Consider the following 26,307-nt stretch of genomic DNA (forward strand, 5'->3'; position numbering starts at 1 on the left):
ATAAATTGTGACGAATTTTATTTATGAAGTTAGACTAAAAGAAGAAAAAGAAACCGTTATGAGCCTTGAAAAAAGAGGGGGAGAAAAATAAGAAAGCTACTTATAGCAAAGGAGAATTTATTCTACAAAAAATATGCATGACAATGCATCCCAATGTAATACAAAAATAAGAAAGTGAAGATACAATTATATGATCACTTTCTTGCAGGCCTCATATTGCTCTCAGGAATCACATAAAGGGTTGTTGAGTTAGGTTTAAAACAACTAAAACTCCAAAATAATCTGTAAAAGATGGCTCTGTTTGAAACTGGGTCAGGGAATCACTAAACAGAAAATCCTCAACACTTAAAGGAGGGAAGGGGTAGGTCAAGAAGAAAATAAAAAATAAACTCCCAAATAAAAGAAGGCAAAACCACCTGGTCAAAGGAGTTTTTGTTTGGTGATGCTTTGTTTTGCTTTAATGTTTTTAGTAATTCAGATGCTGCAAGTCGATTGTGGTGAGTGTGTCTGTAAAAAAGTCTAAGCTGTCAGCTGAAATATCTACGGGACTGTCGAGGGAACCTGGCAAACTGGGTGAAACTGCATCTGAAAGCTGCAGGCAGGAATCTGTGGAGAAAACGCTAAAGTCCTGCAAAGAGGGGACCTCAAGGGCCTCAGGACTGTCATTGTTTAGGCCAGCTCCACAGTTCTGGCCCATTGTTGACAAGCAGTTGGGAACAGTGGGTGACTGGTGCTGAAAATGTTTCAGATTTTTCTCATTGCTGGTTAAAGGCGAGACTGGGAAACTTTGGGAGTCGCCATTGTGTCCATTGGGAGCCTGCTGCTGAGAGAGGGCATTTTGCTGAAAAGTGTAGCCTTCCCTCTCCAGAAGGGCCCCAGAGACGCTAAGGGCTTGCTCAAAGAGCGTCTTCTCTTCCTCGTCCTCCTCTACTTTCTCGGAGTCCTCAAGGCTTTTACATTTCCCTTCGCTGTTTTGGTTTTCCTTGCACTGGGTCTGCCTCTTGTGCTTCATCCTCCGGTTCTGAAACCACACTTTCACTTGTCTCTCAGTCAAATCCAGCAGCGCTGCAATCTCCACCCTTCGGGGTCTGCAAAGGTACTTGTTGAAATGAAATTCTTTTTCCAGCTCTAGAAGCTGTGTGTTGGTGTAAGCAGTTCTCAGGCGCCGCGATCCCCCGCCGCTGCCATCGGCGATTTCCAGGGATTCTGCGGAAAGGGAAACCAACAAGAGACACACGCACAGTTGGAGGTGGAGGGGTCCGAGCGGGGTTATTCCACTGGAGAATAAATATAGCAGAAAAGATCAACTGCAACAAAATGGCCGCCCCTGGATGCAGTAGAGCTATTGTGCTGCCTTTCCTGGGAGCCCAGCCTGGGCAGACCCCGTCTCCTCCACCTCTATCGAATTCATGCCTGTGGCTCCCCCCAACCTCTTCATCCGGGAGCAAACTTTATATTAGCCACAACACAATTTATAATTAATGCGTCAGCTGCTTAGCTGAGCAAGAGCGATCTATCACTCTTCATTACTGTCAAAAAGCCAAACTCTAGGACAACTAGACAGGAGGAGGTCAATTCCAACTCAAATAAATCATCCCACATTACACAAGTTCGGGAAAGTTTCCCCCCACTTCCTAAAAATATATATGTCTCATTGTAGAGCGCAGGATCCCCTTTCCTCTCCATCAAACCCACTCCTGAACCCACAGGGGCAGGGACAAGGCAACCAAGCATCTCTCCCTCTCCTCCTTCTCTCCCAGCCCACTCTCCCCTCCCCCCACAGCCACTCTCGGGGCAGCCCGGAGAAGGAAGAGGGTCCCAGAGACCTGGGGCCAAGTCTTTGGACTGACCTTTGTGGCTGAGGCAAGCAGGGCCGGTGGCTGCGGCGGTGGCGGCGGCGGCGGCGGCCGGCAGAAGTGCGGTTTTCTTGGCCGCCTTCTTCTCCTTCATCCAGGGGTACTCGGGCGGCTGCAGGGCGCCGGCGGGCACCGGGCTGCCGCGGCTGCCCGCGGGGCTCGGCTTGGGGCGGCCGCCAGCGCCGTGGCGAGGGTGACTGCCGGGGTTCAGGCTGGGAATGGTCTGCTCAAAAGGAGGAGGAATCAGTGTCGAGTGTGAAAGCGTCGAGGTCTTGATTGATGAACTTTGAAATGTATCAGCGACAGGGGGAAAAGATGTCAGGCACTCAGCGAGCGACGGCTGGCTATTGATAAAACCAATCTCTCGCTCAAATTCGTAATTCATGGCCTTCTCCTTGGAGCCCCCTCAGAGAAAAAGTTCCCTCTTTTGGAGGGGCTTTGGGGGGGCAAGGCCTAGGAAAAAGGCGAGCGCAGAGGAAAAAAAAAATCTATCATAGAATATCGCTGCTAGGGTGTTTTTTTTCTAATTCACTGATTACAGCCGTATGGGGACCGCGCTACTATTAAACTATTGAATTCATGGAGACAAGGTTGAAATTGGACCGAATTGGCTGTCACATGATTGCTTCTGCCCAATGACAATTTGGGCTTTAATCAAAAGAAGCCACTGTCTGTTTGATTGATCCAAAAAAGTCGGGAAGGAACGCCTCATTGGGGGCCAGCGAGGCTTTATTTACACTTTTTTCAGAGCAAAAATACATATATGTTGGTGTGGGTGGGGATGTCCCGGAGTACGTGGGGGCGAGGGTGCCTGCGTGCCTCCTGATCTGCAAGGATCTATCTAGTGTGTGTGCCTGGGAGTGTGTGTGTGTGTGTGTGTGTGAATGTGCGCGAGTGTAAGCCCTGCTGTCAGTCCCGCCGGTGGCTGCCCTCTGCCTCCCCCGCACACTCCGCGCATTGTTTGGGACTGTCGGGAAGACGCCTCGCACCTCACAAATCATTTAAGCACCTCAGTCTGACGCCTGCAGTCATTAACAAAGTAATCCATTAATCTTCAAAGTTTTGACACCCGAGGGCCCTGCGTCCCAGCCACATAAGTTCTGTTAAAGCAGGAGAAAGGAGCAGAGGAAGAGAGGAGATGAGAGAGGGAGAATAAAGAGAGAGGGAAGAAGAGAGAGTTGGAGAGATGGAGAAAGAGAAGACAGAAAAGAGAGAAGAAAAGAAAGATTTTGGTTGGGAGGGGGTCTTCCTTTTCTTTCCCTTTTCCTCCTTCACTTTTCCTAAAAGCAGTTCCTGGATCTCAAAACTGATCTCTCTCGGTCTGTTTTCCTTCCTGTCTGTCCCTTTCCCTCTTTTTCCTCTTCTCCCCCCCCTCTCTCTTCTGTCCGCCTCCCCTTCTCCCCTCAGCCTCTCGCCCCCCTCCCAGTGTCCAGCCCAGAGTCTGCGCCCCGGGCCCATTGTTAGCAGGCTATTCCACGGCAGCTTTGCATCTGGCTCCGGCGGGAAGCGGAAAACGGGAGGCGGCTCTCGAAGCTTCCCGACCTTCCTGCGCCATCAACTTCTCAGGAGTGGCTGGAGAAAGATGCATGTGCCAAGCGAGACAACAACCCCAGGTCCATGTGTCCAAATCCCCGTAGCCAGGGCGGCGGCCAGCCAAAGAAATGCCGCCCCGAGCAGGCGCGTGCGGCTCCTGGCATTCTGGGTTTCATACCCGTAGGGCTCGGGTGCGGTGAGTATTTCCGATTTCCAGGAAGTCTGTTGGAAGTTACCAGCAGGGAAAGAGAAGATGCTTGCTCCTCTCTCTCCCTCCCTCTCTCTTTTTTTTCTACCCTTCTTCTTGTCCTCGTCGCTCTGGTTGGGGGCTGGTTGGTTTAGATACAGCGAGTGCTCCCTGGCAGCCTGAACTGCCTCCCACACCTTCCTGATCCTTGGGCACCGGGGATGTTTGCTTCCGGGTTCTGTTGTGGGAAACAGCACTGCGGGGGAGAGGAGGCGACCCAAGGAGGAATTATAAAGGTTCTCGTTCTCCTTCATTCTCTTTTTTCCAATTCGGAGACTTGAGACTGAGCGCATCTTGGACAGTGCTAGAGGGTTCAAAAGATAACACCTTTAGGTACCAAAAAATAATTTTTAAAAAATCCACCAAGCCAGAAAGAGGTGAGGAGGCCGAGAGGTAGATCTGGAGGTACTTCTTTCCCCCCCAAACCCTGAGGATGGTGATTCGCTTTTGCTTCCTTTGAAATAGACTAACTGATCAGACTCCTCCAGGCCGGCAGGCATCAATGGCAGGAAAATAAATCATTCTGATGGTCAGGGAGAGAGAGGTTGGAGGGGGAGAAAAATCTACGTAGAAAACAAGAAAGGCCAACCAAGGAGCAAAGGCAGGACCCCATCTCTGAGGCCAGCGTCAAAGAGGGTTTGGGGTGGAAATTAGACATAAGTGGCCTATATCATTGACCAGCCCAGAGCATTGCCTTGCAGATAGAGATGCTATTTTGGAAAATGTGAGGTTTTTTAGTTTTCTTGCTTTTATTCCAAACAAAGCTCCAAAGGAAGTCTGGGCGCGATCAATCTTGCTCACCAAAAGCCTTGACAGCTTCTAGCCCTTAAGAACACATTTCAGCTTCCAGCTCCTTCCAAGATAAAATGTGGCCGAGCAAAGAGGAGAGCAGGAAATGCAAGTAAATAAGGAAAACTAGTCTTTTAAAAAATATATTTTGGCAGTGAAAAGGGTTATAGGGCTCCTTTTAGGAAGGGTGCTTTGCGAACCCTGGGATGGCAGCTTTTGGCATCTGCTTTTACCAGAAAATATTACAGGCTTAAGGGAACGTGGGCGGGGGGTGCAGAGAGGGAGCAGCGCTGCCCCCATATCTCTGAGGCTTTGTCAGGGGCTGCGTGGGTGAGAGCTTTCTGCTGCTTCAGCCGCCTTAATTCAAATACCATCTGGAAGAAAACCCTTTTCTTTGACCACTCAACACTGAAATCTTCCCCAAATCTATTACTTTAACTTATGAGATATTTTAATAAGGATTTCTTTTTAATATCTAGGAAACTGGGGGGTGAAGTCAATACTTTTTTCTTTGAAAGCCAAAATGAATGTCTTGACTGGTAAGATGCGGGAAATCACATTAGAATCTCATTTTAAAATCTTAGCCCTGGGGGAAGGAGGAAGCCTCCAAACCATCCCTCCCTCAGCTAAAGAGTAGATTTCAGAAACGTGTTCAAATAGTGATATCCCTGAAGGATCTTCATCCTTAGGTGAATCTCTCCCCTAGCTGTTCCTTATTTCCAGGTAATTTTACACGTGTCTCTAAGCTGATTACTTAAAAGAAGACTCCTGTATCTGCTTAGCATGACCAAAAGGTGGAAGCTCTAGTCTTCACAAAGCCTGGTTTTGCAGCCTCTGCATTTCTGAGGTGCGCCATATTTTGGCACAGAGGTTGAGGTGCGGAGAGGAAATCTATTTCTCCCATAGCCCAAACCCTTTAAAAAGGATATATATATATCAGCAGCCTTAGGACAGATATGGGGAAAGCACCTCTGGGTGTGAGAGAAACACTGAGCTCTCCACAGCAGCCTGGCTTGGCATCCTCCGAGCCTTTTCCTTAAACCGTGAGGAGTTTCTCTAAAAGCAGCTCGTTGGGACCCAGCAGGTACCCAGAAATGGCTCCAGCGCCTGCTTCTAAGGATAATCTGAGGGAGCTTCACAGGGGGAAGATAAAGGCCATGATGATGGATATTTTGGATTGCAAACAAAATGGCGACATTTTCCACTTCTGCCTCTGAAAGATACAATCCAGGGAGAATAGGGATTTATTTCTCACATCCGATGCTCCTGATCCCCAGACGAAAGCAGTTCCTCGCTTCTAGCTCTGAAGGGGGTGATGATGGGGATGCAGGTCTGAGGTTTGCATTTTCTGAATTTGATTCCTTTCTCGAGGAATCCTTAAATCTGAAGATGAAAATATTTCCCTTTACTGTGCCTTGTTTTGCCTCTACTAGCCAGTCAGTAAGCAGCCCTATCTTAAATCCAGGAGTGGAAATGTAATATTTAGCTCCTACAACATCAAATGAAAAAAGTATTTATAAAATTGCAGTTTTATTACAAAGATACCGATCTCCTTGCTCTCTCCCCCTCCCCCTGGGGCCATAAAAAGAAAGCTGGGTGGGGGAAGGAGAGGAAATAAATTCAGAGAATGCCAAATACTACATTCAGCAGGAAGCTAATGCTGGGATTCCGGCAGTCCAGGGAAGGGCTGGCTCAGGGTGACTCTCCCCAGTTCAGTCCTCCGTTTGCTGGAGACCTGGGTGAGCCTCAGTCCCTTTCAAACTGTTTCGCTCCGCGTGCAGATTTTTGGAGCAATTCTTTCCTCCTGACGCGATAACAGACCGCGAAGCATCCCCAGAGGAGACCAGGAGTCCGATTGCTCCCGGAAAGTGCTCGGCATCCTCTGCGCGGCTAGCTAATACCGAGGTTTAGGCGTTAGTTGGTCCGCTTTGACCCGAGGAAGAGCGCGGAGCAGAAGACCGCCCTGCGTTATCCCCCGGCTGGGCCGCGGGGCACCTGTGCGCTCCCGCTGCGCCTTGGGCCGGGCTGTCTTTGTTTCTTCCGTGCACAGCACTCGGCAGCCCCTGCGCCCTCAGCCTGCCTCCGCAGCAGCTGGGAACCGGGCAGCCCAGCTGGCCCGCCGCACGGCGTTACCAGAGCTGCCGCAGCCGCCTGGAGCCCCAGCCGCCATCCTGAGAATTCGCCGAGCTTCCAGGCGAATAGCCTGGCCAGGCCCCATGCTGGAGCCCGAGGGCTGCTGCGTCCGGCCTGCTCTGCCGGTTCGCCTCGGCCTGAATTCCACGCAGACCCACGTCTTCGGCCAAAGAACCCCTTCTTAACACGGATATTATTCAGAATATAAAACTTTATTTCTTTTTGTTTCTCAGAATGTGAGCAGCAAGGAATGTAGAACTCTCAAAACAAATCTAGTATTTTTCGCGTTTACAGATTTTTTTTTTCAGTTTTGCCGGATGTTACCAACCTAAATCACTGTTTTCAAAAGCTGGATCTTCTCTGGTTTTATTGCATCATTACCGTTTAAAGGAATTATATTTCTCTTTCAAATAAAAAAAAATTCTAAGTACGCCAATACACAATTGAACAAAAGGCCCAAGAACCCTTCTGAACCATCAGGGTACAGAATTCTTTAATATAAATACGAACGGATGGGGATAAATAATATTTAAAACTTAGATTATTCAATGCTTGCAAAAAAATATAAATAAATCTGACTGTTCACCAGCATACACACACGGAAAGACGTACACTTAGTCATCCTTGCACAGAGAGCCCCTGTTTCAAAGCGCCTTTGATTTTTTTTCTCACTCTTTACAAGAAGTGCAATTAAAAAAAATTAAAATTAAAAAAAGTAATCGCTTCCCCTCGGGAGCCATAATGTACGAACAAATTCACGTTGAAAACTCGACTAGAAAATTTGTTCATATACCCTGTTTCTGATCAAAGAGTGGAGAAGGTAAAGGGTGCAGGGCCAGTGGCCTATCGAGGAGCAGGAAGAGATAAATATCGCTATGATACAGCCATTCCAGCAACCAAGATTGCTACGTCACATAAACTATAAAAACGCCTTACCAACGAGGGGGGAAACCGGGAAACGGAGTGCGGGGCGGAGAAGAGAGAAAAGGAAGGAAGGAAAGGGCAGGAAGAACCTTAAAAAAAAAAAAAAAAAAAGCAACCAAAGAAAAAAGGTGGGTGGGGGGAGACTCTCCTGGCGCGTAGCCCCAAGCCCACTATCACAGGTGGGTGAGCTTGGGTGCTTCCTGAATTCTTCCCTGAGAAGGATGGTGGCCGGTAAGGTCCGTGTAGGTGGGGTGCGGCTCCCCAGGCCCCGGCCCGTGGTGGTGGCCGCTGCCCAGCGGCCCGGCACCCCCATAGTCCATGGCGCCCGAGGCAGCGTGGGGGAGGTGAGTTAGACCAAAGAGGGCTGGCCCGGAGTTGCTCATGGGCTCCACATAGCTGCCCCCCACGAAGACGGGGCTTCCCTGTATGTGTGGGGTCCCATAGCTGCCGTTGCCCTGCAGGGCATGAGCGTGCGGGTCATAGTCGGGGGTGCCCCCTGCGCCCGCCCCTGCCGCCGTGTAGCGCTTCTGTGGGGGTGGCGGGGGTGCGCAGCTGGGCAGGGACGCAGGGTAGGAGGCGGGGGGCAGCCCGTAGGTACCCTGGGGGGGCTTGGAGAAGGGCGGGGGCGACTGGGGCTCATACGGGACGCTGTTGACCAGCGAATGCATAGAGTTCAGATAGCCACCGGCTCCGGGGGGCACGGGGCTGCGACTTGGAGACTGGCCCCCCGATGACGTTAGCATGCCCTTGCCCTTCTGATCCTTTTTGTACTTCATGCGGCGATTCTGGAACCAGATCTTGATCTGGCGCTCAGTGAGGTTCAGCAGATTGGCCATCTCCACCCGGCGCGGCCGGCACAGGTAGCGGTTGAAGTGGAACTCTTTCTCCAGCTCCACCAGCTGCGCGCTCGTGTAGGCCGTGCGCGCGCGCTTGGACGAAGCCTGCCCCGGCGGGCTCTTGTCGCCAGCGCAGCTTTCGCCTGCGAGGACAGAGAGAGGAAGAGCGGCGTCAGGGGCTGCCGCGGCCCCGCCCAGCCCCTGACCCAGCCCGGCCCCTCCTTCCACCAGGCCCCAAAGGTTCCTGCATCCGTCAGGTCCCAGAGAGAAGTAGGAACTAGGTGCTATCCTCTCTCCTGGTGGGTAAAACAGTGATACTCCCTCATTCAGCCAAGGAGCAAATCACAGCCTTCTCAGGGGGGAAAGGACAGAGAAGTAGAACCCCCGGTTTGCCTTCCTGGTCTGGATTTTCTGTTTAGAGCTATTAGCTTTCTGACTCATTTACTGGTCCCTTTGGCCTATCGGACAACAGCCTCCCTGTGGGCCGGTCTCAGCATCTCCATTCTCTTCACAGTAACTGAAATGTGGGAAACCTAATGTACACACTCATTTCCCTCCCACACTGTCTGACAATAATTAGGCAGTAGCTTCAACTGGCCACTTTTTTCTCTCTACCCAGAGGAGATGGGCAGACTGGAAACCTCAAACTGGAAGGCCTTCTCTGCCCAAAGAAGAGATCCCATTGAAGGTATTTCTGGTGGGGAGGCCTAGGCCCTTCATGCTAGGTCCTATTCTTTAGGGTTCCCTATGTCATCAAGCAGCCAGCCCCAGCTTTTGTCCACTAATCTTGTACCCTTCTGTCTTCCCTGGCCCCCCAGATCCTAGCTCTGGAAGTCCCAGATGCTCAGGCTCAGAGCAGGGCACTGGCAACTGGAGAAGGCAGGGGCAAAGGTAACCAAAATGCTAGGAAGCCTAAAGCCTGGGGCCTTTCCTCTACTGGAGCCTGCTTCCAGGAGGCCCATGTGGTTCCCATTAGGATGATAAGTCTGCATCCCCCTCCCCCAGGAGATCTTTGGCTGCTTTCATTGTACTAAGTCTGAGTAGGGTCTTCCCAGAGGTAAGGCAGCCACTCCATCTGCTGGAGCAAAAATTGGCTCTGATTATAGGCAAAGCATTGATTCTGTCTTGGAGGGTGATTAGGCCTGTTTTTATTCTGCCACATTTCAGTAAGGGGAGGATGTCACTGTTTCATTAGAAGAGCTGTGCTAAAAAGATAGACAGTGGAGCTCAGGTTGTTTCTGCACAGAGGTCCTAACTCCAAGAGTGGAGCAAGAAGAGATTCCAACTGCACTAGACCCTACTTGCCCTTGGAGAAGTCCAGAGGGACTCCCAGCAGGTCTCTGGTGTTTTCCAGCCTACAGAGGCCTATCACCTCCCTAAGTTGCAAAGACTATGAAAACCTTTTTGGTAGGCAGTGGTGTGGGAGCAGTGAATTCCAGACATGCTCCATCGCTCCTAGGCTGTGCTGGATGTCGTGGGCAGTAGCTTGGGGACCAGGAGCCAGGCCAGAGGACCCTCTTCCAGAAGGCACTCCTTTACCTGAGCTGGAGCTGCTGGTTTTCTGCTTTGTGTTTTGTCGAGACTCTTTCATCCAGGGGAAGATTTGTTTGGCCACTGTGGGTGAGTTGAGCAGGGGGCTCTTGGCCGCGTTGGCAGGGGTAGGGTTGTTGCTGGCATTCTGAGGAGGGGAGACAGAAGAGGGAGGCGGAGGCGCGGCAGGGGTAGGTGCAGGGGGCTGAGGTGGGGGCTGAGGCGGCTGTGGGGCAGGGGGCGCGGCCTGGGGCGGCGGCGGGTGCAGGGGCGGCTCGCCCAGGCTTGGAGGCTGGCTAGGTGGGGCGCTCAGGGTGCGCAGGCACGCGTCACTCAGTTCGTGTGCCTTGGGGTGGCCCCCGGCGCTGGAGGGAGATTGGAGGGAGCAGGCGGGTCGGTGGTACTCGCCGTCGGCGCCCAAAGCGGCGGACGCCGGGTACGGCTGCTGATTGGCATTATAAGCGAACCCGTTGGCTGCCTGGTAGGGGTAGCCACCGTAGATCGCCGAGCTGTCGTAGTAGGTCGCTTTTTGCATCGCGTTGTTTCACGATCTTGATCGCACACTCTGACAGGGGTTTGACACCCGTGAGGGCGCACATTGGCACGCCCCCGCGGTCACGTGACACTCCGCCGCCAATGGCCGCCCCGCGCAGACCTGGTGGGGCGAGAAGCGCAGCGCGGTGAGGGCTCCGCGCAAATCCATCTTACTCTCAATAGCTAAGTGACATGAAAGCCATAAAAGAAAAAGTGGTCAGCAATATTTAGCAGCACGACTTGGCCCCGGGCGCAGGGAGCCGCGCTATAAAAAACCGCTGGAATTTACTGGCTGCTACAAATATTTGCTTAACTTGCGTCTGGAGTTGGGGGATTTTCCGCGGAGAAGGAGAATGAGTGAGGGCCGCAAGCTGACTCTCAGGAGCCGGGGTCCAAAAGGAGAAAGGCTTGATAGGCTAGAAAGGAAAAAGGCTGGGATCTTTCTTTTCCAGGGAGGGAGAAACTTGGGGTGTCGCTTAGTTTCTGCTCCTTGGCCTCCTCCAGAGGGCCCAAGACTCCTCCACTCTGGGAATGTTGGGAAGGGAACGAGGAGGCAAAGGGGAGCTTGGGTCGCCAATGTTTTCTCCGCTTTAGGACTGATGTTTGCCAAAAGAGCCCTGAGATGGGGTAACTTCCCACCCAGCTCCTTCTTGGACCTTCCTGCTCCCAAGAGAGGTTTGCACAAAAAATTTCAGGCAATTTGCCCCATCCAACCATGCTGGATTTCAGAAGCTGAGCTTGTTAGGAAGTTAATCCACCTTGTTGGGGATATGACTCACCTCCTCCAAATGAACCCCTTGTGGCCAAGCCAAGGGGGGAGGGAAAACTTTGTGTGGAACACATTGCACGCGCGCGCGCGCGCGCGCGCGCGCGCGTGTGTGTGTGTGTGTGTGTGTGTGTTTAGGGTGAGGGACCAACAGTAACACCCCACCCAGCAAGTCACAACTCTAAAATCCTGGAGAGTTCTTTACTCCTTTCCTCTCCCTGTTTCTCAGGCACTTCCCAGCAAGCCACCCCCACTTCTTTACTTCTTTCCCCCAGTTACAGAAGGTTCCCAGAACCTCCTGTCTTGGACTTTCTAAGGTGCTGTTATTCAGGGCAACTATCAAATTCTACCTGTTAAAACATGATGGATTAGAGGGGGGAAAAAAACCCTCCAGGAACCTGAAAAACCAGCGTTCATCTCCATGACCACAGCTTGAACTCTCCTTCCAACTTAACGATAATAGGTTCTGTCTTAGAAACTGCTATGTAATTTGATGTATGGGGGTCATTTGGCTCCGGACGAGGGATGGAAGCACAAGCCATAAAATCCTGCCAGAGTTTCCTGATCTTTGTGTGCTGTTGTTGTTGTTGATATTTTGTTACTTGGCCTATTTACCTGCTTCAGAAATACCAAGTAAAGGATAACCCTGAAAATCTAAAAAGCAGTTGAAAACCTCCTCAACCCTCTTTCATTTAGAAAGCAGTTTGCAATAGTTAAATCTGTTTTCTTTTTGTTTTCAACCACTGCATGGTCAACCTCTAGTTCTCAGCACAGAAAAGTTCCATGTGAGTTTCAAATATTCACCCACACACACACTCAGAATCTTAGTCCCTCTGACCACTCAAGAAAATTATAACAAATTCAAAAGAAAATGGTTAACATTCAATCCAACTACGTATATTGAGTCCCAGAGTTATTCAAGTTTTCCAGGAATATTAGATGCTTTGTTAACTAGAAAAAAAAAGATAATGTATTGCATCTACCAGTAGATGATTATAATTCCATTGTTGATAATGGACTCCTTTAGATTTCATTATTAAGCCAACAATCTTACCAACATCTGCACAACAGGCACAATTAATTTTCCAGAACCTCGATTAAAAATTACAGCATCGCTTATCCAGAGTTATTGTCAGTGATCATGAGCCCTGGAGCATTGTTTCTCTTTTGGAAATAGGAAGCTACACATACCATGGTTGAAAGTAAATAAAGGATAAAGTAAAACTTAAAACTGAATAGCAATTTAGTGTATCCATTTCCTTTTCTTTTACTGAAAACAGTTCCTATTACATTTGGCAGTGTCAATGTCTGCCATTATAAATTTTTTAGATACCAGGCTTGTGTAAAATAAAATGTCAGGTTAAGAAAATTAGACACTCGAACAGCAAGATATTAGATAAAACAAAAGCTGATTTTGCACATGCAATATTTCTAGTGACTTGCTAATCCATTATCACGTTATACCAGCCTGCTACTTAGTTAAGCCTTTTTATCAAGTTGTGCATTGTCTTACAAAATAACAAAAATATCTTTGAAAATCAAAGAGCATACAACAGCCCTCGTAAACTTAAAATATAAATTCGATTCTGGGATCCCACCAAAATCCTTCCTATTGTTTGAGGTCAGCAGACCACCACCTTGGAGCTCATACATCCCCCCACCCCAACCCAGCCCCCAAAGTTTGCAACCTAGTAAAGAAGTTGGAGATTTGCCAGCCAGGAAACTTTGCTCTGTACCGCCAAGCAAGGGCTGGGGATGAGGGGAGATTCCTCCACAAAGATCTGTTTCTGGACAATAATCCCCAGGTGCAAGAGCCGAAAGACAGTTGAAGAGGCTAAATTGAGTGCAAGAAGCAAGCCCTATTGTCTCTCTGGAAGATGTGCCCAAATTCAACCTCCGTCCTTCAGACATCGCTCCCTCTTCCCATTCCCTCCTCTTTCTTAGCCTTCCCTCACCCCAAATCTGAGCGGGTTCGTCGGATAGGAGCCCCGAGTCCCCTGCCCACCTCTCCTTCCCTCTGCAACCCAGAAAAGTTAAGGCTGGGCTAGGGGAGAGGCAAGAGGTGGGGGCGGGGATGGGAAAGCGGCCTGAACTCGAAGTGTAAGGGTATCAGTCACTGCCGGGAAGGAAGCTCCGGCTTGTGAACTCTTCTTGAACCGAGATTTAAGTCTGCAGCCATAAATCACCGAGACGTAAACTCCGCCATTCAGCGCCGGGAGCGGCCGGTTGCGGCCCTGCTTACCTTAACTTCTGACAAGCGCTGCGAGCGCAGGCTCGGGCTCAGGCTCGGACACGGGCTCTGGCCCCCGGCCTGGCTTGGCGGCCCGGCCGGGTCCCCTCGGCGCGGGATGGGCACGGACCCTCAGCATCAGCCGAGATGGCAGGCGGGCTGGAGACCCCGAGGCCCGGTCACCGCCGCGCAGAGCGTGGCCGCCTCGCTGCTCCAGCACGGCTCGCCCAGGGCCGACTGGAGCGGCTTGGACCCCCCTCCCACCCACCCCACCCACCCACCCCTCCCCCACACCCCCGCCCCCTGCCCTTCCCGAGGGCAGCAGCCGCGGCCCGGAGATAAGCGCTAGTGCGGCGCCGGGCTCTGCCTGGGCTAGTGGCACCGACTTGGGTATGTTTCTTATGAATATTACACGCGGAGCAGCGTCTGGTCCGGGGGTGCGGTGGGGGGTGTTGGGGCGGGCGGGAGGGGAGACCAAGGCGGCTGGGGAAGCGCGGGCTGCTGTGGGGGATGGGGCTGAGGCGAGGGGAGGGACCGGAGGGAGAAGGGGAGCTCGGCGGTGGCGGGAGGAGGGCAGCCTCCCCCCACCCCCCAACGCCCTCCCTCTCCTGCTCCCAGGCGTCACGAAAGTCCAGGAAAATTATGCTAATGAGGACAAACGGCTCTCACAAAGGGGCTCTCTTGCTGGGCTCTATTTCTTAGGAATTCGTTTGAGAAACTTCGTATTCCTCTGCCCTGGACACTTCCAATTGTGGGGTGAGGGGAAAGAGAACCAAGAAAAGTGAGTTTCCCAGACTTTGCCCAGTTTACTTCACCTGCAACTCCCAAACAGATCTTTGGGTGGGGGTGTGGGGAGCTGGGATAAGGCTTTTCTCTAGAGACCCTCAAGAGCCAACTGGGCTCTCTTTGGTTAAATTTTCAGGCAGAAACTGCTGACATCCTAGCAGCCAGGAGAAAAATGTCCTGGGAGAGACAGGTACTTGTTCCAGCAGTGAAATGGGATGCTCTGGGCTCAGGTACAAACAAGGGTGTTTAGAAACGCGGATCTCCAGGGCTCATGTGCCCATTTCAGAGTGCAGACACGCAGCTCACCCACAGGGAAGACAGAGAAAGCTCTGACCCCAACAGAAACCGACATCATACACACACACACACACACACACACACACACACACACACACACGCAGGGCAGAGGAATATGTGGTTTCTCAAACGGATTCCTAAAATATATATATATGTATGTATGTATATATATATATATACATATTTTCCTCATTAGTGGGATGGAGTAACGCTGAGCTGGGCAAAAGAAAGGTCCGAATTTGCCTGGTAATATTGCCACAACTTGAAAGTGGATGATTTTCCTCCTAAAGCCTCCTTTGCTCCCAGCTTCAGAAGCAAACTCTGCAAAGGTTATGAGTGTGGCAAAAAGAGAGAAATGGAGATTTCTCTCTTTTGCTGCAATACCAAGGCGTCAACGGCGGGTCCTTCTCAAAGGAAGGTGTTAAAAATATAAGTAGTATGTTTAAACTGTCAAGGAGCCAAAGTGTCACCTTAGAGCAAAAACAAAGCCAGGGGAAAAGGGAGAAATCAAAAAGCACTCCGGGCCAGGGTGGCCTCATGCATACCAATGGTTTTTGTCATTTATGGCTGGGCAAGATTTATGACTCGGCGCCCCAAAGCTGTAAACAGAGCACAAAACAGCAAACACTTGCTCCTTATGGCATATTGCAGAGCAACTTGAAAGGGGGAGCTGGCCGCGTAGGAGGTGAGAGCCAGCCGCAAAAATCCGTTCGGCGGCATTTTCTCTTCAAACCCGCCCGGTCGGATGTGGCATTTGAAGAAAGAAGGCGTGGGTCAATAATCAACCCGCACTTTCTCCTCCAAACTGCTGACGCGACTCTCACCGCCTTCTCAGCTAAGCCAGCTGCCGGGAAGGCCAGCTCTCCATAAGAACCTGCCAGGGGAAGGGATTCTCTGGGCCAAGGGGACCGAGGGCGCCCGAGCAAGGGCTGGGGCGCCCTGAAAGCATACCTTTCCACTGGCGCCAAGACCCTGCCGGGCAAAACGCGGGGACCGGACCTGAGGAGCCGTGGGAGCCCAGGGAGATCTGGGGCGGGAGCTTCGTTCCGGCCAGGGCCTCTATCCGCCCCGATACGTGGCTCCTGGGCCGCGGGCCTCAGCGGGCAGAAGTGGGGCTCCGACCTCAAGATGAAGGTCCGGCGTCCTGGCACGCAGATGGTCGGTGCCCCAGCCTCAAGCCGCTCTGCTGAAATCCAAAGGACTGGCTTTGGAGCAAGCGTAGGCGAGATTATTTTAAAATAATAATTTATGCTGGCGGAAGGTTTTTATTTGTTGGTTTGCTATTGCTGTTTTGTTTTTTAAGCGAAAATGCCGATTGTTGATTTCCACCTCCAGAAATTACCAGCCGCCGCCGCTGCGCCCTTTCTAGACAAATCCCACAGCAGTTCACCCGGCTCCCCCAAAACCGCAGAGCTTTTCTTTACTGAGAGGACCCCTTGGTTCCACCAATTCCCCCAAATCCCCATGGCTCCCGATCTCTCATCCAGGGGGACTAGAAGAAAAGATTTTCTCGGCACTAGAAGAATACTTGGAGCAGCAAAGGTGCCCGTGGTGCCTTTCTACCATTCAAGGGGTGTCCTCCTGAAGGCGTCTGAGAGGGCCTCTGGCGGTTCCAAGGCTGTGCAGCCAAGGAGGAAGGTGAGGAATATCGTGGGTAAGAAGAGGCACCAAAATCACAGAATAGAGAGGAAAATTATTGAGGAAATGTACTTGCCTGTGAGGGTGAAGCTGGCATTTCGAGGTAGAAGGGGACTAGCCTTTTTTGATATCTAATAGTTTAGCATTATACATAATGGACTCACTTTAGCACTTTCATGGGAGGAAAAACCAATCTGAGCTCTATAAATGTGGCTCTTGGCTTCTCACTGTGCATGCTTTTATGTAGAACCAGAGTCCATCCTTAGATATTTATTCAGCTTGCTGGCACTGAAGCAACAATAAAAAGATGCCTCTAACAAACCTCTATTCCCTCTCTCATTCTTTCTAGCAAAACTATATTATTTATGAGTCTTTAACTGGGTCAAAAATGCGCCAGAACTAGGTCATAAATCATATGAAATGCTGACAAGTAATTGAACAGCAATTAAAGCTTACATTTTATTTCCAAGGGGTGTTTTAGAGCACTTGAAAGGGCCTCAGTTAAACACTTGGTTACTGCCGAGGCCGGCATTGGGGAGGGCAGAAGGGCCCTTTCGTTCTGGGGTAGTAAATCCCACTCAAGTAGGGGATGCCTGATTTGATTTTTTTTTCACGTACAGAAAGAAATAATCTATATTTTAAGAAGTGAAAGGGGCACATCCGACCTCTGACTCCTTATAAGCATCCCTTTCCCTACTGCAAGGAGCATAATAGAGTTTCCTGCACCTTTCCAGGGAGTTCCCACCCTTCCCAGGAGTGTGGGATCCCCAAAGCCCAATTAGCTGGGGCTTTCCCAATAATCTGGAAACATGCAGTTTAACTTTCATCTGCCTCCACCCTGGCTACAGCTCTGTTTTGGAGGCTCTGAAGCTGGAGAGATGTCTGCCTCTGCTTCCTGAGGACTCTTGTCTCTGGACTTCCCTCCAACCCAGGGCCCACTGGCCAGTTCCGGAACTCTCCAAGCCAGCTGGGGGTATACAAGGAATGCCCAGATCAGGCGCACTGATGAAGTCCAAACCTAATCCTGGCTCCCTCCGTCCTCTGTCTCCCGAATGTTAGAATAAGGAGCCCCTGGGCATCCAGCATGCTCACCCCACCCCAAGGCTCTCCTAGGTCTGAGCTGTCTTTCTTCAACCCTCTGGGGCAGAGGGTGCTCAGGGAAACAATGGCGGGCCCTCCGGTTCAGATCCTTGGGTCTGGCTTCTTGGGTCCGGCTTGTGGGGAAGCATGCTCTGCAATCTGGCACTAAACAAAGTGCCTGGAAGCATCATCAATAAAATGGCAGCGCATCTGCACATTTCCCTCATCGATTTCCCTCTTCCAGCTGCTCCGGCTGCTCAGGTCAGCCCCTAATCCTCCATCCCCTGCCTGAAAACACCGCCATCCTGGGAGAGATTCCCCTTCTCACCCACCCATCCCCCACCCCTCCCAGGCAGTCTAGCCCTGCAAGCCGGTCCGCCTCCGCCTGCACCTGGCTTCTGGACCCTCTTTCCGCCTGGGGATCAGCTCCTGAGACTCCAGCCCTGCCCTGCTGCAGTGGACAAAGCCACCCTTGCACTGGGGGCCACTGGGCCCACCTAGGAGCCCCCCTAGTGCCCCCTCCTTTACACCCCCAACACTTTCCAGGGAATTAAATTCAGAGTCTGAGGCGCTACTGGGAATCTTTCAAATGGTTTCGGTTCTAAAAGAGAAACAAAGGAAGAGAGAGGCTGAGGGTCCTGTCCATGAGCCAGGGTCTCCTCGCCTGACCTTTGTCTCTCACAGCCATAACTCACTCTAGATATGAACAATCGGCGGAAATACCTTAAAATAAATTCCATCCTCCTGGTATAGCCTCGACTTCCATCGGCTAGCTCGCCCAGAACCGCTCCATGAGTGCTGAAAACTGCAATCGGCTCAGAGAGCGCTCTCCGGAGAAGGGGAAGGAGAAGGAGGAGGTGGGTGCGTGGGGGTTGGGGGAAAGCTCTGGCTCTGTAGAGAATCTAGAAAACGTAATCACAGGCGAAGCCTGTCTGGGTCTCCGCTCCAAATGCCACAATAATGCGCTGTATTATGTGCTCACGTGGTCATACGTCAACTTAAATCCTTTTATTTGAAATAGGGAACCACTGAAGGAACTAGGTTTCCAAACAGAATATTTAGCTTTGGGGGAGGGTAGGTGGGGAACCTTGACCAGCAGTTTTGAGTTTAAGAGTTCTGTCTAAGCAATAGGATGCTTGGAGCCATCCTCCCATGAATGCCATATAAGACATACAAGCTTATCTCCACTTATATTTCTTTACACACCCTCCAAACACAAGGGTTACAGCAATGCTATTCATATTTTTAGAAGCCATTTAACTTTCCTTACAGCCTCCCACCCACGGACAAGCTGGATCCTGCACACCCATGCACCCCAATCTCCTCTGGCCCACAGGCCAGTATATCAAAAGGCAAGGGGCAGGCCCAGAAATAACTGGCCTGGACAGCGGACTTCCTCACAGCCTGCCATTGTTTGGAGTTTGCTAACACCCACACCATACACCACAGACGCTAGAAAAACCAAAAAGGCACATAATTACCTGACAAAAGGTTAAAGCATCTCCTCCAAGTCCAGTTGGTTTTGTTCAGTGGGAGCCCACTAGGAAAGATGTGCTTGGCTATAGAGTGGTGGGTCCGGGTTTTGCAAAATCTAGAGAAACCTAGTGCCCTGACTAAACTTGCACTTAAGCATTTCCTCAGTGCACAACTGAGTGATACATGGAATTATAAGTTTCTAAACATGAAAAATATCAGAGGAAATGATCTAATTGCTCTACAAGAGACCCTCCCAAAAAAAAATAAGAAAAAAAAGAAAAAGAATCAACCTTCACTGGAGTGCCTTAAGTTAACAAGGCAATCTGGGACCCTCTCCACAGGCAGGTCTGTCCACCCACTTTTTCAAGACAATTCTGTGTCCACCAGCAAATTCTCTCCCCACCCCCACACAAGTTCCTGTAGAGACATCAACTCAAAGATGAGAAAGAGCCCCCTTCAGAACTCTCAAAATAATCTTGAGCAGAAAACCAGTAGAGAACCAACTGTGCTCAGGAAGAACCTAACTGAAACAAATAAGCTGCTCCCACCCCTGGTTCCACCCCTACTCCTGCCTTCTGCCTGGTGACATTGCCCACTAATTTCAACATTGTACCCTTTCATGGGCTGTCTAAAAATCTTCTCTTTTCTGGTCTTAGTTTCTGAACTTCTGAGAGTGCTCTGAGGCTAGTGAGATCCGCAGGCCATATTCTTTTGTTCCTGGAGAATGGGTCTTCAGCTGGCTATGCCTGAGTGTGAGGACTCACTTATAGCAGCTGCAGGAGGCTGTGCATGATTCCTCCCCTTCACTCCTCCCCTGCAGAGGAACAGAAGGGGTCTGATGAAAATGTAAGGCCTTTCATAAGAGAACTTGGTCATGGGTTGTTCAAATCAGAAAGGCAATAAAAGAAGAGACCTAATACCCTGGAAGCAAGTCCTGGCCTAAGCTGGTGACAATATTTCAGTAAGGTTCAATCTGTGGTGTAGCTGGAAGAGAACCTCCATGTGAACTTTTCCAGCTCCTACCTAAGTTACAAGCTGGAAAGTAAGAACTCCAAGTGAAAACCTGCCTCTCTCAGGTTTGGGGGATAGAGGACAGGAGTAGAAGCTGGTTTCCAAAAAGCGTTCTCCTGACCCCCAAGAACTCACTCCTCTCATTCTTACTGCTGCCTCCCTCATACCCCTCACCAATCATTCACATTGAGCTCTCCAGATACCCTAGAAAGGGACCTGGAGGTATTGCTGGCAAATTCCTCCCTAACCCCAAGTTTCTGAAGAGGCATGAACTCAAAGATGAGAAGGGGCCCCCTTCAAAACTCTTGGAACAGTCGAGCAAATGAAAACTCTTAAAGCCATAAATTGTCCGGGTGCGGTGGCTCATGCCTGTAATCCCAGCACTTTGGGAGGCCGAGGTGGGTGGATCATGAGGTCAGCAGTTCGAGACCAGCCTGAACAACATGGTGCAACCCCGTCTGTACTAAAAATACAAAAACTAGCCAGGCATGGTGGTGCATGCCTGTAATCCCAGCTAGTCGGGAGGCTGAGGCGGGAAAATCACTTGAAACCAGAAGGCAGAGGTTGCAGTGAGCTGAGATCATACCACTGCACTCCAGCCTGGGACAGAGCGTGACTCTGTCAAAAAAAAAAAAAAAAAAAAAAAAGAAGAAGAAAAGAAAAGCAATAAATCAATGAAATAAGTCATTGGTACTGCTTCAGAGAAATGCCTTAACGCCAGCAAAGCTCAGAGGCATCTCAGCTCCAGCCTGGGGCCTCCGAACGGCTGCTAACATCCCAGTTAATGCTCCAACTGCTGTTTAACAATTAACATTAATGACTTGGGGTGGGATGGGTGATTTGGTGGGATGAGAAGGGAAAAATCTGAAAAGTCAAAAGACATTTAACTTTTGAGGTTAAAAAACAGCTTCTCTATGAGAGATCTTGGCCTGGGCAGCCTATCTGGGGAACCAGCAGCTGACAGTCCTCCTTTGCCACTCTGCAATCCACTTTCCTGGAGCAAAGCTACGGGCCTTTTAAAAACCCAGCTGCCAGTCCCTCTTCACTCACTTCACCGGCCTCCAACTTGGCCTGTGCTGGGACTGATACTGTGGTCCTGGTCACCAGAGCCAAAATAGGGGGAAAGCTGGCTTGGAAAAAGCAGGCAACCAAGGGTACACACCGTTAGCCAATATTTGCAAGGCTGTTGGCAGATTAGATATATCTGTACTCAAACACTGCAATCTGATTTCTCTGTCAAAAGTACACTTAACATTTTTGTCCCATTACTTAAATCTAGTGGATTTTCTACTCAGCATCAGGTAAGGCTCTCTTAGCCCACTGTGTGTGTGTGTGTGTGTGTGTGTGTGTGTGTGTGTGTGTTTGTGTATGTATGTGTGGATGATAGATTCTTATTTAACATGAGATATTTCCTGTGGGTGCAAGTGCAGTAGAAATGGGCCAAGTTCTCTGGACACGTGTGGATGTGTATATTGTGTTATACACAAGGCCCCAAATTCCTGCAACTATTTATATATGCAATTGTTCTGTTGTTTGCTGAGATGGAAATCATATACACAGAGTTACAAATTCCTGAAATTTTCCATCTATATTTGATATAAACAGACATACAGTAGCTGAGAAAGTAACACAGCTTGACTATTGCTCTGTTTACCTTCTATTGGAAAAAATAATTGTATCCAGAACACCATATCAGCCTTATAGCACGACTGAATATCATGTTGCAATTAATTAACAACCTGATATCTATTTGGGAGCAAATTTAAGGGAAGACTGGAGGCCTAGGAAATAGAATACAAAATCTCAAAACTTTTTAAAAAGAAGTAATTCCTGAAAGAACAAAGCAAACTCATTCCTTCATACCATGCTTCTGAAAGCTATTCCAGCAGCCCCTCCCCCAAACAGGCATGTAATTTATGGATCTTTTACAAGGTAATAAACCACAGTAATTACCTCCCTGCATCCCAAACTAAGAGGACAAATTAAGTCAGAACTTGAAAATAATTTAAAAGAGTTTTCCCTTGTTTCAAATAGGAAAAGGAAACGCCAAGACATAGAAAACCACGCTTTTCCCGTAGGAAGAACCGATGATGAGCCCTGATGAAAGAAAGAAGACGACCCGCTGTCTGCGAAGGCCTAAAGGTTAGAAATACAGCAATTTTTCTCATGCCGAAGGAAAGGCAAAATGGTCTAAGAAACTGCAAGGCAGTGATACAAGTTTTCCTCAACAGCGAGCTGGGACTGGTGACAATTTCTTAACTCACAGCCTCCGCAGTCGCCTTAGTCGACAAAGAGAGCAGCCCACGCAGCGGCCGCCGCGCCCGTGCCCGTGGCCTTTACTTGCTTTTGCCCTGAAGTTCAGTGTAGTGGTTTGTTTGGGGCTTGCAGGAAGAAACGAACACACTCCCTCTGACTCTCCACAACCCATCTTTGCCTTCTGCAACCGCTTCTCCTGCCCATCGCTGATTTTGGGGTAGGCTCTTTGTCTGCCTGAGGCCCCGCACTCGCAGGGCAAGAAGCTTAAAGGAATCCAACTCCAAACTCCTCCGAAGTTAAATATTGACCAGAACCTCTTTCAACAGGCCGCGGTTGCCAGGAACCGTGGAGGGCCAACTCCTCCCAACCGCCCTGGTGCAAAGTCCCACGCGGCGAAGAGTTTTGGAGCAGCGCTTACCTAGAAAGATGTTTAAATTCTGAACCAGGAATTGTCTCCAACTCCAGGCGCTCAGGGAATCGCCTTTTCCGGTGTCCAGGCGCTCTGCAGACAAATAAACAGCAGAAGGTGAATGGCGGCTGCGAGGGAAGGGAGTTGGAGGCCGGGAGTGGGAAGCGAGGCTCATGCGGGCGCCAAGGTGGCCCAGGGGGTGACGCGAACACCAAGGAGTCGCCAGGGCACTCGTCCGTGTGGCGCACTCATTGCTCGAAATGTTCCAGTCTACAAATGGCCCGAAGATGGTGATTTATTTTTGTAAAATAAATACATACTCCATCTCCACACCCATACTTTCTCCTTTTTCTTTCTTTATTTTGAGGGGGGAGTGGGGAAGGAAAGAAAATGAAGCAAACAGAGGAAGCTGAGAAGGTAGAAGTGGCTTTGCTGGTGGTGTGGGCTGCTTTCGGAGAGCTCTCTCCTCAGGCACCACAACTTGGAGAATGTGAATGCTTGCTTTATTTTCCTTTCCTAACAAAAGGAAGCCTTGTCTGGGAGCATTCAATCACGGACTCTCCTGAAACCTCACTAATATGTGTTCATTTCTGTAGGCGCGAAATCAGACCCGGGTTCAGTCCACTGGCCAGAGGCAGTCTTGGGAGGATTTGTGTTCTGGTTTATTCAACTCTGGGTGCGTTCCTTTTAGGTCCTAGTGGGCTGGCGGGGCTACCGCAGCACCTAGTCCCTCAGAGCAGGCCAGCTAAGGCTGCTGGAAACTGAGAGGGACGCCGGCTGGTACAATACCTGCTCAGGGGCCCTGCTCCTGCCTGGCCTTGCGCAGCGGCCATAAGCCGATCTGATGCCTTGATTCTGCTCAAATCTCGTCCCTCACAGTATTTGCAACCCTCTCTTGCCCTCTAACCAGCAAATGGTCACCGAGCCGGCAGTCAGCTTTCTGGGAGTGGGAGACGATGGGGAAAAGGGAAAGAATCGTCCGCTCGCCGGACCCTGGCTTGGAGAAGTTCTGCGCTCCGCTGGGACTCTGCGGGCCCTTTGCGTCTACAGACCTATCCCTGCCCCGACTACCCCTTCACTCAGACCCAGGTAACCTCTTACCCCAGCCTGCCCCAAACCAGCCCTCCGCTGTCTGTCTGCCTTCACGCAATTCTGTAGATAGCGCTAAGAGGGGATATCAAATAGCTGAGGAGTCCCCTGACCTCTGGCTTCGGAGCCCCCTAGCACGTTGAACAAGTGGCCGCGCACACCGGTAGCTGAGCTCTGCCACAATTCGACCCGTAGCCCCCACAAACCAAAGGAAAAGGACCCAGGATCCACGCTGCGCCCCCTTTCTCTTGTTCAAACTTGCTTTCTGTGTCCCCAAAGGGAGTGCCCCCTGGTCTTGGGGCTCCTGGCATGACCGTGAGGAAGGTGGACTCAGCCATCCTGCACTTTGCCTCTCAATTTCATTCCAGAAAGATCCGCTATGCCGCCACCCACCACTCCCCTGCGTGACACTTAGGAGTATGTAACTATTATGGTTATTATTTTTGCTGTTTCCTTATCTCCAAGTCTAATATTCATGGCTGCTGTACCCCATAAATCGTTCAGACTAATGAGTCACAGAGAGATGCTGCCCAGGTGTCTCACTTTACAATGGCTGCCGCCGCCGCCGTGGCCTCTCTCTCCGCGTTTTTGGCGCTCGCTTGCTCCCTCGCTCGCCCGGCGCGGGTGATTTATGAACGCCGGGAAAATTGAACAAAGCCGCGCGCCCGTCCTGTGGTATCTCTGCAGCCTACCCCAGCGTGAATCAGAACATTACCAACTGTCTGCGCATCCGTCCCACTTCATCACCAAAGCCAGGATGTGACCGCAGAAAACCCAAGCCCGAACTCACGTTTCCCCGGACGCGGCGCGCTCCCTGGACTCGCAGAAACCCTGCGGAAAAGGCCCCAAGATCTGGCGAGGGCCTGCCAGCTCCGTCCTCCCTGCCGAGGGCTCTCTCCTGCCTTCCTGAAGGAGTTAAAAGCTTTTGGAGATAAATCTGAGGGTGTGTGTTTTTAAAAATCAAATGGTAAGTTGGAATCTCACTTCTGAGAGATTCATTCCTAGTGAGGCCCTGACGACTCCAATCCATTCCTGACGATCTGCATTAATTATTTAATGAGTCACGTGACCTCAAAGATTACAATTTCAATATCTCCCTTGAACAGGCGCTACACCTTTATCAGCTGCAACCAGGGTCCTTTTTTTGGCTCTGCAGGCCTCCGGGGCACATTCATCCTTGCCCTGGTCTGAGGCAAGCCACCACCATGGAAATAGCAGGGCAAGCATGACAGAATTAGTCATCCTGGGATTATGACCGTTGTGGATAGTGGGGAGTCCACTGCTCTCCGAGATGCCCTGACATCTGTCCCCTCCTGAGCCCAGTGGCCAGTCCACCTGTCTGAGCTCTATGACTAGGGTGGCTTGGTTACAAAATCTCCCCAAGCAGCTTTGATGGCCCATGAGGCAAGAACCCATCCTTCTTCTCTGGCTGTACACACCTGTGACCGTCCAGGTCAAGTGTAAGCTTAGATGCATACCTCCATTCCTGGCAGAATATCTTCCTAAGAGGAAAGATATCTGTGCTCTTATTGCTCTCTAGAGTGAGACTAAAGGTTGCATTCCACCCTCGTACTCATTAACTTAAGGAACGGTGGAGGGAGGATCATTCGGCTGCCTCAGTTTTCTCATCTGTAAATTAAGAAGATTGAACCAAAATGGCCTCCAGGTCTCCTTCACTTTGGACAGTCTTTCAATCTGGGAATCTCTTTCAGCCCCAGGAAACAATCCCAGAGAAAGTAGGGCTGGCTTGAAAGGGAAGGGGTTGCCCCGTGATTTTGGAGTCTTCAGAAGAGGTGCCAGAGTTCTGTAAGTTGCAGCCTAGAGGGTTTCAAGACAGCCACAGTAGCCTCCCTTATACCATCAAGGGAACAGAACACACGTCTCTTCCTCCTATTGTTTCCAGCCCATGTGTTTCTTTGAAACACGAAGCAGAATTATTCTTGGGACAGTGTATAATATAGGGAAGGGGCAACACAGCAGCAGTTGAGAAAGGTGAGCCTGTGTTCTGCTATACAAGACTGTGTTTAGGGATGCAGAGACCAAGGGAGTGCCAAGGGCAGCCTACTGCCTGCACAGAACCCACTCATTCAGAGGGGAAGCCCCAGGCTTTTTTGCTACATTGATTCTTTGGGTTTTTCTTCTCTTTCATTCTAAAGAGTCATCGATCTGTTTCTATGTGGGAACTGCTAGAGGGAAGGCAACAGTGAGGAGAGCAGAGTTTGGAAGCTTAGGGGAACAGGGGGACAGAGGAAAGATGGTGATATCCACCCCACCCCACCCCATGGGGAGGAGGCTGAGATATAGGGGAATGGGGCCCGCTGGGACAACTGGGTATGAAGTCAGAGATGCTATGCGAAGGGACTTCCCTCCTCCCCCACCTATCTAGGTAATCTTCCCATGGCTCCATCCTGGGTATTAAGTACTCTACTATGCCTGTCACAGTTGAATTCCTGCTGTAATAAAACACCGGGTATATCATAGATTTCAGCAAAACTAGGGAAGGAAGCCTGCAAAGTGCCATTTTTCTTCAAGGGGGAGAGTGTTAAGTACTTAATTCAAACTGTGACCATTAAAGTGTCTCCTATCCGATTTAGGTCGATTTCAGATGTTGACAAAACTTTTTCTCCGGAGTCATGTACAACTCGGCTCTGTGACTAAAGCAGATGAGTGTGTATTGGAGGGAGGGAGAAAGAGAGAAAAGGAGAGTATGTGTAAGGCTCATTTTGGTAAAATTATAGAGCTTACACAAAATACTGTCTTTAAAGGTCAAGGATTTGAGGGGCCAGTAGGGTTTGCTTAAAAAAAAAAAAAATTAATGAGATAGAAAATTTGTCCTCTCGGTGAACTCTTATGGTTGCCCTAGCAAAGGGCAGACAATGCATGATTT

General features: G+C 50.3%; 3 protein-coding genes across 7 annotated transcripts in view; 1 reads left to right on the forward strand and 2 right to left on the reverse strand.

Annotated features, from left to right (window-relative positions):
• Positions 1-3: 3 nt before the first annotated feature.
• Positions 4-4,450, reverse strand: HOXA2 (homeobox A2). The gene is made up of 2 exons (XM_034963840.4): positions 1,851-4,450; positions 4-1,206 (listed from the first exon to the last, which is right to left on the reverse strand). Exons 1-2 carry the CDS (start codon positions 2,239-2,241, stop codon positions 467-469), a joined length of 1,131 nt encoding a protein of 376 aa, XP_034819731.1. The 5' UTR covers positions 2,242-4,450; the 3' UTR covers positions 4-466.
• A 2,301-nt stretch (positions 4,451-6,751) lies between these two features.
• HOXA3 (homeobox A3) overlaps positions 6,752-26,307 on the reverse strand; it is a 45,681-nt gene continuing 26,125 nt past the window's right edge. For 3 of the 5 annotated variants that reach the window (XM_057302835.2, XM_057302834.2, XM_063605657.1), the window contains 3 exons: positions 22,341-22,424; positions 9,858-10,503; positions 6,752-8,461 (listed from right to left, as the gene is read on the reverse strand). In XM_057302835.2, coding sequence (XP_057158818.1) covers positions 7,656-8,461; positions 9,858-10,383 — 1,332 coding nt within the window. In that variant the 5' untranslated portion in view covers positions 10,384-10,503; positions 22,341-22,424 and the 3' untranslated portion in view covers positions 6,752-7,655. Of the gene's footprint in view, positions 8,462-9,857; positions 10,504-22,340; positions 22,425-24,210; positions 24,327-26,307 lie in introns of all 5 variants that reach the window. The other 2 variants (XM_063605658.1, XM_034963838.4) reach the window with 1 other exon arrangement.
• LOC100979876 (uncharacterized) lies at positions 15,770-22,661 on the forward strand. Its single transcript, XM_055115803.1, has 3 exons — positions 15,770-16,099; positions 21,701-21,808; positions 22,249-22,661. Exons 1-2 carry the CDS (start codon positions 15,770-15,772, stop codon positions 21,755-21,757), a joined length of 387 nt encoding a protein of 128 aa, XP_054971778.1. The 3' UTR covers positions 21,758-21,808; positions 22,249-22,661.

This window comes from Pan paniscus, chromosome 6 (assembly GCF_029289425.2).
Source record: "Pan paniscus chromosome 6, NHGRI_mPanPan1-v2.0_pri, whole genome shotgun sequence".
NCBI lineage: Eukaryota > Metazoa > Chordata > Mammalia > Primates > Hominidae > Pan > Pan paniscus.

Excerpts from the sequence above, each read along its gene's own strand:
- HOXA2 (XM_034963840.4), bottom strand. The coding sequence starts at position 2,241 with ATGAATTACGAATTTGAGCGAGAGATTGGTTTTATCAATAGCCAGCCG. Across the intron at positions 1,207-1,850 it reads TGCTTGCCTCAGCCACAAAG|AATCCCTGGAAATCGCCGAT; the intron begins GTCAGTCCAAAG and ends CCCTTTCCGCAG.
- LOC100979876 (XM_055115803.1), top strand. The coding sequence starts at position 15,770 with ATGCCGATTGTTGATTTCCACCTCCAGAAATTACCAGCCGCCGCCGCT. Across the intron at positions 16,100-21,700 it reads CTGTGCAGCCAAGGAGGAAG|GAAAAGGAAACGCCAAGACA; the intron begins GTGAGGAATATC and ends TGTTTCAAATAG.